Genomic DNA, 15,987 nt, shown 5'->3' with positions numbered 1-15,987 from the left:
ACGGTCAAGAAATTAAAACATAACAGCCATCCGAGAAGAGTGGCAACCCTGTAGTCTTTTGAAGATGAGAATGAAACGCTTTTTCTTCTTTGTAGAAGGACCCACCGTCAACAAGGAAATCAGATGATCGGGTAAAGTATTTAAAGTGTGAGCCTATGAGGATTGTACGGGGTGGTTTAGAGTTGAGTTACATGAGTATCGGTGTGTCCCATGCCTCAGATGGAAAATGCAACATTGCCCCTTTGTGCCCCACAGAGTACCCGATTTTGCCCAAACGTATGTGATGTAACCATATATTGCACAGTGATGAGCTATACATTGAGATCACAAAAGTCATGGGACAGCGGCATGCACTCATACAACTGGTGGTTGTGTCGTCCACACAAGGTATAAAATGGCAGTGTTTTGGTGGAGCAGTCACGTACTGTACGGAAATGGTTACGTTCAGCTATCTGGAGACCATTCGAAGCCGTCGCAGAACTTTATGTCCCCAAGAAACGATTTTTATTTTTATGGATGACAATTTGCCTTGTCACCGAGAAACAATTCTCCTCGATTGGTCTGAAGAACGTTCTCGACAATTCGACAATTCGACAAATGATTTGGCCATCCAGATCGCCAGACATGAATCCTATCGAAGATTTATGGGACCTAACCGAGAGATCAGTTTGTGCACAAACTTTTACGCTGGCAACAGTTTCGCAGTCATGACGTTTATAGATGCAGCATGTCTGCAGTAGAAGAGCCAAAACCAAATGGCGTAGCCTATTTATAAAATGGAGTGTTGTCCGGTAATCCGTTTTCTGCATTTAAAGAACAACGGTGCAACAATCCATGCTGAGTTGGTGGAAATGTAGGTCAACAGTGTACCATCCTAACTGGCGTAGATGATTCGAGTGTGGTCAACAAGGCCGGTTCGTAAACACTTTTCTATCTAAGCGACTTATAACCCCCCCCCCCCCCCCCGCCCCCTCCGCATCCACTTCTGTTCCCTCGTACACCTTCACCCGTGTCAATTTTCGTTACGAAGCTTGAAGTCAGTCTTCGTTACTAAGTTTGATACCGACTGTATACAAACACCTGTCCTGTACAGAAGCCTTTCATTTGCGGCACAGCTGGAGCCCTTCTCAGTGGCAGCTTGTGTAGCTTAGGCCTTAAACCGACCGCGCTGCTCAGATAAGTAGCAAAACATCTTTCTGTGAAGAACCGGCAACGACAAAAGAATCTCAAGTCCTACTGCACGAAGACAATCACGGTCGAGGTAATATAGAAAAAGTGAAATAAACCATGGATCGGTTTTCGACAAGTTGTACGATCTTTTTAACACGATAAACGTCACCGCACACTGGGTTTCATTCTCACACTAATCTAAAAAGTCTGCCAAAGTGAGGAAGCAGGGAAATTGTGGCATCTATGTCAGGCCAACCCAAACGACTTCTTTAGCTACTGTATCACCAATGGATGAGTGCAGTACGCTGTACTGTCATCCCGAGACAAAGCAGACAAACAAGCAATGAAAACATGTGCATTGATCCTCCGCCGAAAGAGATGAAGACCCAAGCATTGTTGGGCAAGGAGATGCCGAGTGTTCATAGGACCACACTGGTGTGGTAGTATAGAATATGTTTTTAAGTAGTGAACCATGACAAAAGCATATCGAAATCTCCTGACGAGGTTACATTAGGTAGTCAAGAAGATGCGTCGGTGGGAAGATGCGAAAGAGGGAGGGGGTGGGGGTGGGGGTGAGGGTTGCTGCATGATAACGCCTCAGTTCATTCTGCAGAGGACACGTGCTGCTTCTTTGGACTACCAAATTATGCCTCTTCCACCCCGTGAACTCCTGATTCGACACCCACTGACTTCTCCCTCTTTTCCCAGATGAAGAAAACATTGTGTAGCAGGAACATCCAGAATCACGACGAGGCGTTTTTGGAGATGGAATGTCTCCTGAACAACCAGAACAGCTTAACATCGAAACTGGGAACAACACACCAGCTACAGAACAGCAGGTGTTCTCCTATCTAGGAAGCAAGATTACACAAAATGGTCCCAGCAAGGGAGTTATCGAAAGCAGATTGGCCCAGACGAAGGAAGCCTTCTTCATTGAAAGAGCTCTACGAACATCATTTATAATTGATGTGGAGATGGGGAAGAAGTTCCTGGATATATACGTTTGGAGCACAACATTTATAGAAGTGAAAAGTGGACCATAATAAATATAGAGAAACTGGTCGAAGTGAAATGTGCTACCGGAGCACGATAAAGTTAAATGGGCAGATAAGAGTCTAAATGAATAAAAACTAAAAGTACTTGGTCAGGAAACAGGTAGCTGTTGCACACTGACTGGAGGAAAATTTACTGTACGTACGCTTATGTACGCATCCTAAGCTGTCTGATCTTATTCTCACAATAACTACGAGAAATATACAATGGCGGAGGCAGAAGCCCATGTATCACCATTACCAGGAAAGTTGGCACGTTGGGTAGACCTCTGTTGCGGCATCTAGAAATAGCTAACTTGGCGTTAGGAGGATAAGTGGGAGCAGGTAGAGGCGCTGCACTCTCTCCTCTTTCCTGTTCCCCTGTTCGAATCTCCTCCCAGGTGCCGTCAGGCTACAAACAATAAGCCATACTATTAAGAGTCGGAAGCACCTGATGGAGAAGATGGCGAAATCTTAAACGCTCGAATGTCTGCTCAAACACGACATGACTTGAGTATTTGAATTCTGGTGACTTAAAATGTTTGGAGCACTACTGTCCTAATAACTTTGTCTTTTATTATAATTTAATTTTAACAGTTTTCAATGATATTTCTTTCTGCTCGTTTTATCATAGGTACAAGGTTTGTAATTTCTATTAGTAATCAGTTTTGCATGATTATTTTCTTCCATGAAGGGTCTGTTAATCAGTTATAATATACGTGTACGTGTTTTTGTGAGTACACATTTTAGAATCTTGGCTTTAAATGAAAAATTTGGCATACAAAGTCCATAGATTTTGTCTGATTTTAAGATACGACAGTTGTTGGCGTGTGCATATGTTTTTAATTTTTCATATTACCTCTAAAATTTGTCTTTTAAATTTTTTTAACATTAATTTGCATTCTTGGTGCTGGTGTTTAAAATACTACCTTAACTTGATAGGCCACAGAAAACATAAGTAATCGCAGAGTACGCTGTTATTCTCCCACTTGAATTTAGTAATTCAGCCAATATGGTCCGCTGACGTAATTCTGATTGGGGAGAAATCACATATGGGGTTCCCCAAGGCTCAATCTTAGGTCCGCAGTTGTTCCTCATGTATGTAAAAGATCTTCTATCTAATATACAAAAAGCATTTCGAGATTACATTACTATTACAATCAATCCAAGCATATATGCAGGAACAGAAGAAATGGTAAACAATATTGTTAAAAGTGACTCTGAACGGTTTTCTGTGATCGGTCTCACCCTCAATTTTAAGAAAATGCGGCATATTCAGTTCTGCACATCTAGGGATACTACACCAACGATAAGTGTAATACAAGGTGAGGAAATAATACAAAGGGTGGAAACTTAAAAATTCTCATGTGTCCATATTGATGAGAATTTAGACTGGGAAAAGCACATTTGCACTTAGAATCATTTCAAATGGATGTGTTCTTCATTGCTCAAAAACGTGCTTTAAGAATAATATGTGATGCTCACCCACGATAGCCTTGTAGACATCTATTTAAAGAGCTGAGCGTTCTGACTACTGTTTCACAGTATATTTAGTTCCTCATGAAGTTTCTTGTAAATAATCCACTGCAGTTAAAAAATAACGATGATTGGACAACATGGTTTTGGATTAACAGCGATTATATAAATTACCTTAGTATTAAGAAAACAGTCTTAATCGCGTTTTTTATTCATTTAGTGCCGACCGGTTTCAGCCCATCGAAGGGGCCATCTTCAGGGCGAACATATGGTCGGCACTAAATAAATAAAAAAACGAGATTAACACTGTTTTCTTAATACTACAATGACGATGATGTACATAATTACAATGCAAGAAGAAGAAATGACATTCATTACTCCACAATCAGGTTGTATTTAGCACAAAAAGGGGTGCAAAATGCTGCATAAAATTTTTTTGATCACCACCCAGTGATATAAAACGACTTATAGGTAGCTGAGTAGCATTTGGATGAAACTGAAAAAGTTTCTCCTTGACAACTATCCCTATTACGTAGAAGAATTTCTCTTATAGGTTTGTGTAAACGGTGGTTGGTAGATATTACTAACTCACATCTGTACTTTAAAAAAAGAGTTTAGAAATATTTAGCATGTAACCATATTTTCAAATTAATTTGCGATATGAATGTAAAGTGACTTGTCTCATATCATTACGACTGATCGTGCCATATGATTCACAGAACATGAAGCTAATTAACTAACGTAGAAAAAGTTTTTCCCCCTCCTCCCCCCGTCAGCCCCAGCTTTCCCTGTCATCCATAAAAAGCAGGACTTTACTAAAATTTCAGTTTTTTTATCATATGACGAAATGTATATTTATGATATTCAAAGTTCGCAACTATATTTGTTTGTCTGTGCAGCCTTTTATGGATTAAGCACATCTGAAAACGGCAACTATTTGCCGAAAGCGCTAATGCGAATTTTTTGATATGTGTCTAAACTACCGTTGACATATTAAATCTATATCTATATATAAAAGTTCTGCGTGTGTACGTACTGACAAACTTTTGTCCATGACCACGCACTGCCACCCATTCTTGAGGTTGGTGGTAGATAGCCCTTGGTGTTATGCTGTTGGCAGAGGAATTTGGTGGCGATGCGTGGTAGTGGGCAAATGTGGCGTGCAAAAATACGCGACATATGACACAACAAATACTCTTAGGAGGAGTTATGTTCTCTGTGACTTACGAACTTAACCGTGCACGTGAAAATGCGTTTTTTGTTTCATTCGGCTGACATAATGCCATGCTTGTGCGGATTCGTCATTCAGACTTTAATAACAATGCGTAATATTAAACAGATCAGTTTTTAATATCTCAGCGGGTTTTTGTCAATCACACTTTACCGAAGATCGACAGAGACACAAAGATAAATATCCAGATAGACTCAAAGATAAAAACACTTGTAACTAACAAATGAATAATTGAGCGGCACACTACAGTGATTTCGGACAAACATTTCGCTTAATCTTCGCGAGTATAATCCTTCTTGTAACTAGCGCGTTTTCGTCAGTCACTTCACCTATTCTTCTTTTGCACATTGTCCACGTCGTAATATTGGCCTTCTGGTGTTACCGGCGGTTACATATGTCTCTGTAACGTAACTTTAACGCCAGTGTGGTTGGAGTAGGTGAGCATTGTACAAGCAAGTACATTCACTAACACGGAAAAGTTCAAAAGTCTTAGAGAAAATAGATTTTTCTAAGAGACCTAAGTGTTCCACATCGCGCATTTTATTGAGATATCTGCTAAACACAATTACCCACTTCCATCCTCCACAGCATTGGTGTAACACGTTGGGGATTCTGTCACCATTACATTGCATCGTGAATGAAAAAATGAAAACATTTTAACATATACGGTAAATTTCATAAGTCATGCACGCATATCAAAAAAAGTTTTGCATCACCCCGGTTCCCAGAACTTCTGAAGATAGACGTCGACTGTGGATATTGTATCACAGACACAGTCCCTTTGACTGTTCAGCGATGTCACTAAGCCCGCCCAAAGACGTAAACAACCATGCATGAGCAGCATCTATTAGACGGAGGGGGTCCGACAGCCTATCAGTTCCAGTCATTCCACCAGGAAGGAGGTACACGGCTCGTGTTGTCTGTAGTTCAACCATGCCTAGACGGTCAATGCCGCGGTTCGATCGCGTCCGCATTGTTACTTTGTGCCAGGAAGGGCTCTCAACAAGGGAAGTGTCCAGGCGTTTCATAATGAACCAAAGCGATGTTGTTCGGACATGGAAGAGATACACAGGGACAGGAACTGTCGATGACATGCCTGGCTCAGGCCGCCCAAGGGCTACTACTGTAGTGGATGACCGCTACCTACGGATTGTGCCTCAGAGGAACGCTGACAGCAACGCCACCATGTTGAATAATACTTTTCGTGCAGCCACAGGACATCGTGTTACCACTCAAACTGTGCGCAATAGGCTGCATGATGCGCAACTTCACTCGCGACGTCCATGGTGAGGTCCATATTTGCAACCACGATACTATGCAGCGCAGTACAGATGGGCCCAACAACATTCCGAATGGACCGCTCAGGATTGGCAACACGTCCTCTTCACCGATGAGTGTCGCATATGTCTTCAACCAGACAATCGTCGGAGACGTGTTTGGAGGCAACCCGATCAGGCTGAACGCCTTAGACACGCTGTTCAGCTAGTGCAGCAAGGTGGTGGTTCCCTGCTGTTTTGGGGTGGCATTATGTGGGGCCGACGTACGCGGCTGGTGGTCATGGAAGGCGGCATAACGGCTTTACGATATGTGAATGCCATCCTCCGACCGATAGTGCAACCATATCGGCAGCATATTGGCGAGGCATTTGTCTTCATGGACGACAATTCGCGCCCCATCGGGCACATCTTGTGAATGACTTCCTTCAGGATATCGACATCGCGCGACTATAGTGGCCATCATGTTCTCCAGACATGAACCCTGTCGAAAATGGCTGGGATAGATTGGAAAGCGGTGTTTATGGACGACGGGACCCACCAACCACTGTGAGGGATCTACGCCGAATCGCCGTTGAGGAGTGGGACAATCTGGACCAACAGCGCCTTCATGAAGTTGTGGATAGTATGCCACGACGAATAGAGGCATGCATCAATGCAAGAGGAGGTGCTACTGCGTATCAGAGGTACCAGTGTGCACAGCAATCTGGACCACCACCTCTTACGGTCTCGCTGTATGGTGGTACAACATGCAATGTGTGGTTTTCATAAGCAATAAAAAGGGCCGAAATGATGTTTATGTTGATCACTGTGCCAATTTTCTGTACAGGTTCCGGAACTCTCGGAACCGAGGTGATGCAAAACCTTTTTTTGATGTGTGTATTATTTAGCTTTACGTAGGAGTATTTATTGCTCCATATTTCGCGGATTTTCGCCCACCACACTCATCCACTGTCGCGCACTGCGGCCAAACCATCTTACTAAGAGGATAGCTGCATTCATAACATCCTTAATGAGCTACATGTCTGCACACATCTCACATGTAGAATGGTACTCAAGTCTCCTCCCACGGCAGTAATTCTGACATGGACAGTGCCAGGTTTCTCAGATAATCATCATAGGAAATGTATGGGACTGACCTATGATGGAGGAGACGTTCCTGGAGGAGGCGGCGCGGCTGAGCGCGGGCGGCTTCCCCGCCTCGGCGGCGCTGGCGGTGGCGCTGCCGCTGGGGCTGGACGTGGCGCTCTCGTCCTTGGAGTCCGGGGAGGCCCTGGTCCTGGGCAGGCTCTTGAACGAGATGGCCCGCGTCACGCCCTTGGAGGGCGCCTCGGCGGATGGCGTGCTGGGTGCGCTGGCGCTCGAGGCGGCAGCGGCCTTATCCTTGTCCTTGTCCTTGTCCTTGGTCGAGTCTTGTGCAGAGTCACCGGAAACCGATGGCGCGCTCGGCGACTTGGCAGCGGTGGTCGCGTTGGACGCCAGGCTGTCCGAAGAGGGGGAGGCCGACGTCCGTGGGGAGGATGACGCCAGCGAGTAGCCGCCCACGCGGGAGGAGCCACTGCCCGACGAGTAACGCGAGGAAGAGTACCTGCGGCACAGCGCGCATTGCACAGCTTATTACACGAGTAGCGTGAGGATGAGTAACTGCAACACGGCATGCGTGGCACAGCTTATAAGATGTACAGAGCGAGGGTGCGTTCCTGCAGTACGGTGTGCATGGGACAGATTTTTACTTGAGTAGTGCGAGGATGAGTACCTGTGGCATAGCACGCATGGCACAGCTTATTACATGACTGACGTGAGAACCAGTACCTGCAGTACACTATACACTGCATACATTTTTACATGAAAAGTGCGAGGATGAGCACCTGGAGCACAGAAGGCATTGCACAGTTTATTACATGAGTAGCATGAGGACAAATGCCTGTTGCACAGTTCGCAAGTACACTACTGGCCGTTAAAATTGCTACACCAAGAAGAAATGCCGCTGATAAACGGGTATTCATTGGACAAATATATTATACTAGAACTAACATCTGATTACATTTTCATGCAATTTGGGTGCACACATCCTGAGAAATCAGTACCCAGAACAACCACCTCTGGCCGTAATAACGCTCTTGATACGCCAGGGCATTGAGGCAAACGGAGATTGGATGGCGTGTACAGGTACAGCTGCCCATGCAGCTTCAACACGATACCACAGTTGATCAAGAGCAGTGACTGACGTATTGTGACGAGCCAGTTGCTCGGCCACCATTGACCACACGTTTTCAATTGGTGAGAGATCTGGAGAATGTGCTGGCCAGGGCAGCAGTCGAACATTTTCTCTATCCAGAAAGGCCCGTACAGGACCTGCAACTTGAGGTCGTGCATTATCCTGCTGAAATGTAGGGTTCCGCAGGGATCGAATGAAGGGTAGAGCCACGGGTCGTAACACATCTGAAATGTAACGTCCACTGTTCAAAGCTCCGTCAATGCGAACAAGAGGTGACCGAGACGTGTAACCAACGGCACCCCATATCATCACGCCGGGTGATACGACAGTATGGCGATGACGAATACACGCTTCCAATGTGTGTTCACCGCGATGTCGCAAACACGGATGCGACCATCATGATGCTGTAAACAGAACCTGGATTCATCCGAAAAAATGACGTTTTGACATTCGTTGAGTACACCATCGCAGGCGCTCCTGTCTGTGATGCAGCGTCAAGGGTAACCGCAGCCATGGTCTCAGAGCTGATAGTCCATGCTGCTGCAAACGTCGTCGAACTGTTCGTGCAGATGGTTGTTGTCTTGCAAACGCCCCCATATGTTGACTCAGCGATCGAGACGTGGCTGCACGATCCGTTACAGCCATGGGGATAAGATGCCTGTCGTCTCAACTGCTAGTGATACGAGGCCGTTGGGATCCAGCACGGCGTTCCGTATTACCCTCCTGTACCCACGGATTCCGTATTCTGCTAACAGTCATTGGATCTCGACCAACACGAGCAGCAATGTCGCGATACGATAAACCGCAATCGCGATAGGCTACAATCCGACCTTTATCAAAGTCGGAAACGTGATGGTACGCATTTATCCTCCTTACTCGAGGCATCACAACAACGTTTCAACAGGCAACGCCGGTCAACTGCTGTTTGTGTATGATAAATCGGTTGGAAACTTTTCTCATGTCAGCACGTTGTAGGTGTCGCCACCGGCGGCAACGTTGTGTGAATGCTCTGAAAAGCTAAGCATTTGGATATCACAGCATCTTCTTCCTGTCGGTTAAATTTCGCGTCTGTAGCACGTCATCTTCGTGGTGTAGCAATTTTTATGGCCAGTAGTGTACATAAGTAGAGGGAGGCCTAGTACCGGCGCCACAGCATACATGCCACAGTTTATTACATGAGTATCAGGAGGACGAGTTCCTGCAGCATGCATGGCGTAGCTTATTACCTGAGCAGCGTGAGTGTACATGGCGCAGATTTTGACATGAGTAGTGCGAGGACGAGTACCTGCGACACAGCGTGCATTGCATAGCTTATTACACGAGTAGCGTGAGCACGAGTAGCTGCACCACAGCATACGTGGCACAGCTTATTACATGCAAGCGTGAGGACTAGTACCTGTGGTACAGCTCATTTGACAATTTTTTACACGACTGGCGTGATGACGAACATCATTGGCACAGTGTGCATGAATAGTTTCTTATACGAGTAGCTGGAGTTCAAGTGCCTGTCGCACAGCACACATACTGCACCCTCGTCACGAGTTCCATGGCATTTAAAATCCCCAGGGTGACGTACATAGGGCAATCTCATTATTTGTTTACATTTTGTGATTGTTACTTATTGCTGCAGTGTGCAGATTGTTTCAAAAAGCGTTTGCATCAAATGTCTAGACGGTAGTAGGCACCAGCCATAGGAAGTCGAGATTTCAGCGAATGAGCACTCTGCCCCCGGCAGCTGAGTGGTCAGCGCGACAGAATGTCAATCCTAAGGGTCCAGGTTCGATTCCTGGCTGGGTCGGAGATTTTCTCTGCACAGGGACTGGGTGTTGTGTTGTCCTAATCATCATCATTTCATCTCCATCGACGCGCAAGTCGCCGAAGTGGCATCAAATTGAAAGACTTGCACCCGGCGAAACGGTCTACCCGACCGAATGAGCAGAATTTAGTAAATTGGTGTGCTGCGTACTACCTATGCCAGTAAATCGAGTGTTTTTCGACACGAGTACTATAAGAATGAGTGCCTCTAAGTGGAGGAAAATAATATTTTACAAGGGAACCTGGAACTTTAGTTTTGCTCAGCTCAGACCCTTTGACGCGGAGCATATGACTGAATTATAAGCAACACACATTGTTTACTCATACAGCAGTGTGCCTACGCCCTACTGCCCCCGTAGGGGAATAACCAATATGAAAGGACGCCTAGCATCTCCAGAAAGCGTCAGCGACATGACGACGGCCGAAAAAAACTCGAAATTTTTTTATTACGGAATTAGAATGTATATACACTGTAGAATTATACCCCAAAATGCGCGCCAAAAAGTAACGATTCTGTAAGCGTTTGAAGCCGAGCGTGCACGGCACGCCTTGGCGTTAGAGAACTGGTTCCGCATTCACGCTCCCTTCGTTACGTGCGTGAGATATTCAAGGTTTTCAGTAAACCTGATTTTCTCTAGCGTTGTTTGGGCTGTTTCACTCAAAATGTGAATGAAAGTTTCAATGGTCTTAATTGGAGATACGTTCCCGAAATAACATCCAGCTGAAGCGAAATTGCCAATATCGCTTCAAATTTGGCCGTACGTCTACTCGACGTAGGCCACATTGCATTACTGTACGTGGCAAATGCCCGTCAAGTCAAAATCTGCTATGAAATGCACCGATTCTGTGAAGATAGAGACTCCAGCGTCGATGCGCTAAGCGACGAAAAGGGCGTTGAGAACGAAAATGAGGGCTTATCAGGTCAAAGTAGCAGATAGCAGCCATCCACTACTTCGGGGCGATAGTTATTATGGGCCGAGCATCGACGATATCCTGTAAGTTTGAAGCTTTGTCCCCTTTTTTGTATGATAGATAATTGTCATACGTTAAACGTGTTTTTCTCAAAACCAAGTTTTTCGGCATGGTTGTCGTCGATCACGCAACAATTTTCATCCGATATGACTGGTTTTTCATCTCCCTTGAAGCAAATTGAAATCTCCTCAATTCATTGTAGCCGATTTTTTGGCTGATATTTTTATATTTTTGAACAGAAAGAAGGGTCCATTTTTTAAAATATCTGTAATTTATAATTTTTTTTTTTTTTTTGCGAATTTCTACGATGAACTGAAATCGCATCTGTAAGGATCAGTGTGATACGTTAATTTCATGTTTCAGATAACCATACAAGTAGTTAAGCGACAACTGTCGATCTACCTCCTTTCAGAGCTGCCTCAGGAAAATTCCAATTACGCAGTGAAGATGTTAATATTTTGTATCAAAAAATACCAATTAAAACGTCAATGTACGCTATATTCATTGCATCAAACCCCGTTTGTCTAGTACATTCAAGTACGGAAAAACGAAATCCTGAATTTGAACAATATTTTCGTTCGTCACATTGTCGTTCCCCCTTAATCACCACTTCCAACCAGATACTGGCTCCGCAATTTGATATGAGGCCTCTGTCCACCGGGCACGTCCTCGCCCGTTCTGTTTCGGAACGATACACCTGTCAATATATTCCAAGGCGTGTCTGCAAAATTGAAGGCTCTGTGTTTCCAAATGATCGATCATCTCAGTTACTGATCACCCCTGGTCCCTAGAGACTACCATCTGTTTGTTTCCTAACCTGAAGAAACAGCTAAACGTTGTCATTTAGATGACAATGAGTTACTGAGACAAGCTGATTGTTGTATATCTGACCATGATTTCTACTTGAATGGCATAGAAACGTTGGAACAGTGATGTAACAAGTGCATCATTGAGTATGTGTATGTGGGGGAGGGGGCGGGCAGAGGTGGAGAGAGGGGATGTATTGAATAAATGTGCTCTGACAGAACCCTAAATCTATTCGTTCTGGAGCTTTTCAGCCTCCCCCTCCCTCGTCTCCCTCGCCCGTCTGTTGGTAGAGATGCCACTACTTGCTGCACAGGGCTAGGCAGCAGGTAGCAGGCATCAGGCAATACCTGTCCAGGTAGGAGGTCCAGGGTGAGGGCCGCGAGGCGCCGGCGAAGCGCGAGGTGCGCGATGTGTCGTCGCCGCGGTCGGACTGCACGCCGCAGTCCTGGGTTCGTGGCCGGGCGGCGGCGCTGGGGCGCGCCACGGTGCGCTCGAGCACGCGGGCCAGCTCGGCGCGCCGGCTGCGCAGGAAGGGCGACGGCGAGGCCGAGGGCGGCGTGGGCGACGTGCCGCGCGACACCACCGTCACGAACACCGTCTGCGAGGGCCGGCGCCGCACCGCCTTCTGCTTTGCGTCCTCTTCCTCCTCGCTGCTCTCCGACTCGGACTCCTCCGTCTCAGACTCCTCCTCTTCGCTGGAGCTCTCCTCGTCCGCCTTCCCATCCTGCACCTGCAATAGCAACGTGCTCTTGTTCGCTGTCCTTGGCCCAAGACGAAAGCATCGCGGTCATTTACATGGATATCTACATCTACGTGAATCAGGCTAGAATGCGAGTCTGGTGGAGCTTCTGTGGCTACTACTCGTATCAAATGGTTCAAATGGCTCTAAGCGCTATGGGACTGAAAATCTGAGGTCATCAGTCCCCTAGGCTTATATCATTTATAGGGTTAGTTTAAGGTTGCGCGTGGCTCGCGCCACTGAACATCTGTAGGCTCTTACCCAACAATATACGTGTGTGTCTGTAATAATAATAATAATAATGAGCGTATGGCATTGGTGGCCGGGAGACCCCTCGCAGGGCGGTTCGGCCGCCACGCCACACGTTCTTTAACGCCACTACGGCGACTTGCGAGTGAATGAGGATGAAATGATGATGAAAGACACACAACACCCTGTCATCTCGAGGCAGAGAAAATCCCAGACCCCGCTGGGAATCGAACCCGGGACCCCGTCAGCGGGAAGCGAGAACGCTACCGCAAGACCTCGAGCCGCGGACTGTATGTCTGTGATCTGCAGGCTCTCTGTCAATGGCGAGGTTATAAACGCCCATACGGAGATTAGCAGGAACCAATCTGGTTAAAATAGCTACAAAAGTTATTAAATGAGGAGAGATAAATCCTATATAATTACACTCATTCTTTCGCAACCTCACTCATCGTCACCTGCGCAGTCGCACTATATCACATCCGATAAGATGGGGCCGGAAAGAGAGTGCCAAAACGCGCGTGAGCCTGATATGCGGGCTGCGTGCAGGCCAAAGCTCTATTCATTAGAACAAAAAAATGGCTCTGAGCACTATGGGACTTAACATCTGAGGTCATCAGTTCCCTAGAACCTGCGACCGCAGCGGTCGCGCGGTTCCAGACTGTAGCGCCTAGAACCGCTCGGCCACTCTGGCTGGGTGTTGTTTAGGACATTTCTGAAAGAACAGATACCATCTCCATATAGTTAAGGCTAACCGGCCATTCTTCTTCTGTGCTGGATGCACACGCATTGCCCGAAATCTTACGGGACTCGTTAAGATTGTCTGCTGCGAGTAATGAGTGTAATGGGCAGGGGCAGTACGAATGTAGTGTGTGGACGTTAAGGTGGGAATGTGGGTCTCACTGAGAGTGTGCAAGAGATAAATCCCTGCAGTCGTCCTATCGTCTGTGCCCTCGAGGGCTCAGATGGATAGAGCGTCTGCCGTGTAAGCAGGAGATCCCGGGTTCGAGTCGCGGTCGGGACACACATTTTCAACCGTCCCCATTGATGTATATCAACGCCTGTCGACAGCTTACGGTCTTGATTTAATTATCATTTCATAGCTCGACCTGTCTCGGTTTTGCTCGATCTTCCTCGGAAGTACTTGGTACAGTGTGACGTTTTATTTAGCTAGGGAAAGAAAGAAAAGGGGTAGGCGGATAATCGTGACTCCTAGCCGCACAGAGCACTGCCGCATTGCAATGGCGAAAATTGAAAGTTTGTCCCGGACCAGCAATCGGACGCGGATGCTCCGCTTTTATAGTACGGTTGCCTTAATCGTCTCGGCCACCCGGACGTGCCTAAAAAAAAAAAAAAAATGGTTCAAATGGCTGTGAGCACTATGGGACTTAACATCTGAGGTCATCAGTACCCTAGAACTTAGAACTACTTAACCTAACTAACCCAAGGACATCACACACATCCATGCCCGAGGCGGGATTCGAACTTGCGACGTAGCGGTCGCGCGGTTCCAGACTGTAGCGCCTAGAACCGCTCGGCCACTCCGGCCGGCGGACGTGCCTCCGGTCCGACCCAAATTAGGCAGCTTATTGCACCCTGCATTGCAGCGTATCATGTCCATTATACACCCTACTCGCAATTTCTAGATTCCCGTAGGTGTTCTAACGATATTTGTGCATCCGCATCGAAACAAATATCATGGGGCCGTCGCGCTCTATTATATTAATGTAACTGAGTGTTGTTTCTTCTGTCGGACTTTTTTCTATACCAAGTACATAGCAAAGGGCAAATGCCGCTGTCACCACTATTCTGCCTAACTGAAGGGAGTCGTGAGACCGACAAATGCCGCGCCGCAATTTTGAATAAAATGTAACTGAGCGTTGTCTGAATGCTCAATTTGGCCGACTCGCGGTGTCAGTTGTGTTTGTCCTTCGCTATTTGTTCATGGTAAAAATAAATTTCCAGGTTCAGTGACTGTTTGCACAAATAGAGGCAAGCCATGAAAAATAAATAGGAATGGCTGAAGAGAGGGATGGGAATTCTCAATCTATTATGCAGTCGCGTAGTAGGTGGGTACTGCAGATTTTCTACGAAACAACATTATAACAATATGCAGAAAGAATCTGAACATTTATTTGATATTGAAACAGAAAAAACTTACACGATTGACACGGGATTCGTTGTTCTGTACACAAAGAAGCATTTTGTGCTAAATTTGCAGGCATACAACGCTTGTAAAAATTATTGGTACGATTAGAAATATTTCTGGATTTGGACGTATTATTCCACTGTTCCAGTGTCAGTTGCAACAATTTCGATAGAACTGAACAAAAAGTGAAGAGGCTTTAATTACTACTGCAAAGTAAGTTCATTTAGTCGAGGGACTTGCCTGGAACAATTTTTCGATTTAAAATCCGCAATGGTTAGACTTATGAAGGTATTAGAACGTCCGGAATGGATTTCAGATGTCACATTTTAAGTGTACTTGACTGTGCGCTGCCCACAGTAAGATTTACAAGGTGAGAAACAGCTTATTTCTGATTTGATGGCGATGCATTTAAAAAGAAATTCGCATTGTAGAAGGAACAAATTCTGACAAACACCAGTTTCTTAAGGTCAATGGCCTTAGAGAAAACGCGAAGTTTGAAGAATTCGTAATGTTCTTGGTAGAATTACAAGGATAATTTTCTAAAAGTTTTGAGGGCACTGCCAGTCTTACATCTGTTTTAGAGCTGTTTGCAGACAGTTTGCCATTTCACTTCGAAGCGCCCCTGTGCACGTGCAGGTGTAACTGATTGACCTGCAACGTACTACCCGTTTTAAAGAAAAATCCCGGTACGTTAAAACTTTCCAGGACATCTACATTGTTTTCCTCAGGAAGAGTTTGCGCTTCTCCATAATGAGTTTGCAAGCGTGATAAAATATTTAAATCGACATTTGTGTGTGAATCGTCTTTCTCCAATCATGAAACTAAATAAGTTACGATTATGTGGCAACCTTGTAAGTGG

At 45.8% G+C, this 15,987-nt stretch overlaps 1 protein-coding gene across 1 annotated transcript in view; it reads right to left on the bottom strand.

Annotated features, from left to right (window-relative positions):
* LOC126481875 (mucin-5AC-like) overlaps window positions 1-15,987 on the bottom strand; it is a 250,888-nt gene that overhangs the window by 19,335 nt on the left and 215,566 nt on the right. Inside the window, exons 6-7 of the mRNA XM_050105834.1 lie at window positions 12,342-12,724; window positions 7,322-7,770 (exon numbers count right to left, since the gene is read on the bottom strand). Coding sequence (XP_049961791.1) covers window positions 7,322-7,770; window positions 12,342-12,724 — 832 coding nt within the window. The remainder of the gene's footprint in view (window positions 1-7,321; window positions 7,771-12,341; window positions 12,725-15,987) is intronic.

Source organism: Schistocerca serialis, chromosome 5 (assembly GCF_023864345.2).
Source record: "Schistocerca serialis cubense isolate TAMUIC-IGC-003099 chromosome 5, iqSchSeri2.2, whole genome shotgun sequence".
Lineage (NCBI taxonomy): Eukaryota > Metazoa > Arthropoda > Insecta > Orthoptera > Acrididae > Schistocerca > Schistocerca serialis.
Note: the sequence above shows the minus strand (reverse complement) of the source record. Positions and strands in the feature narration are given on the sequence as shown.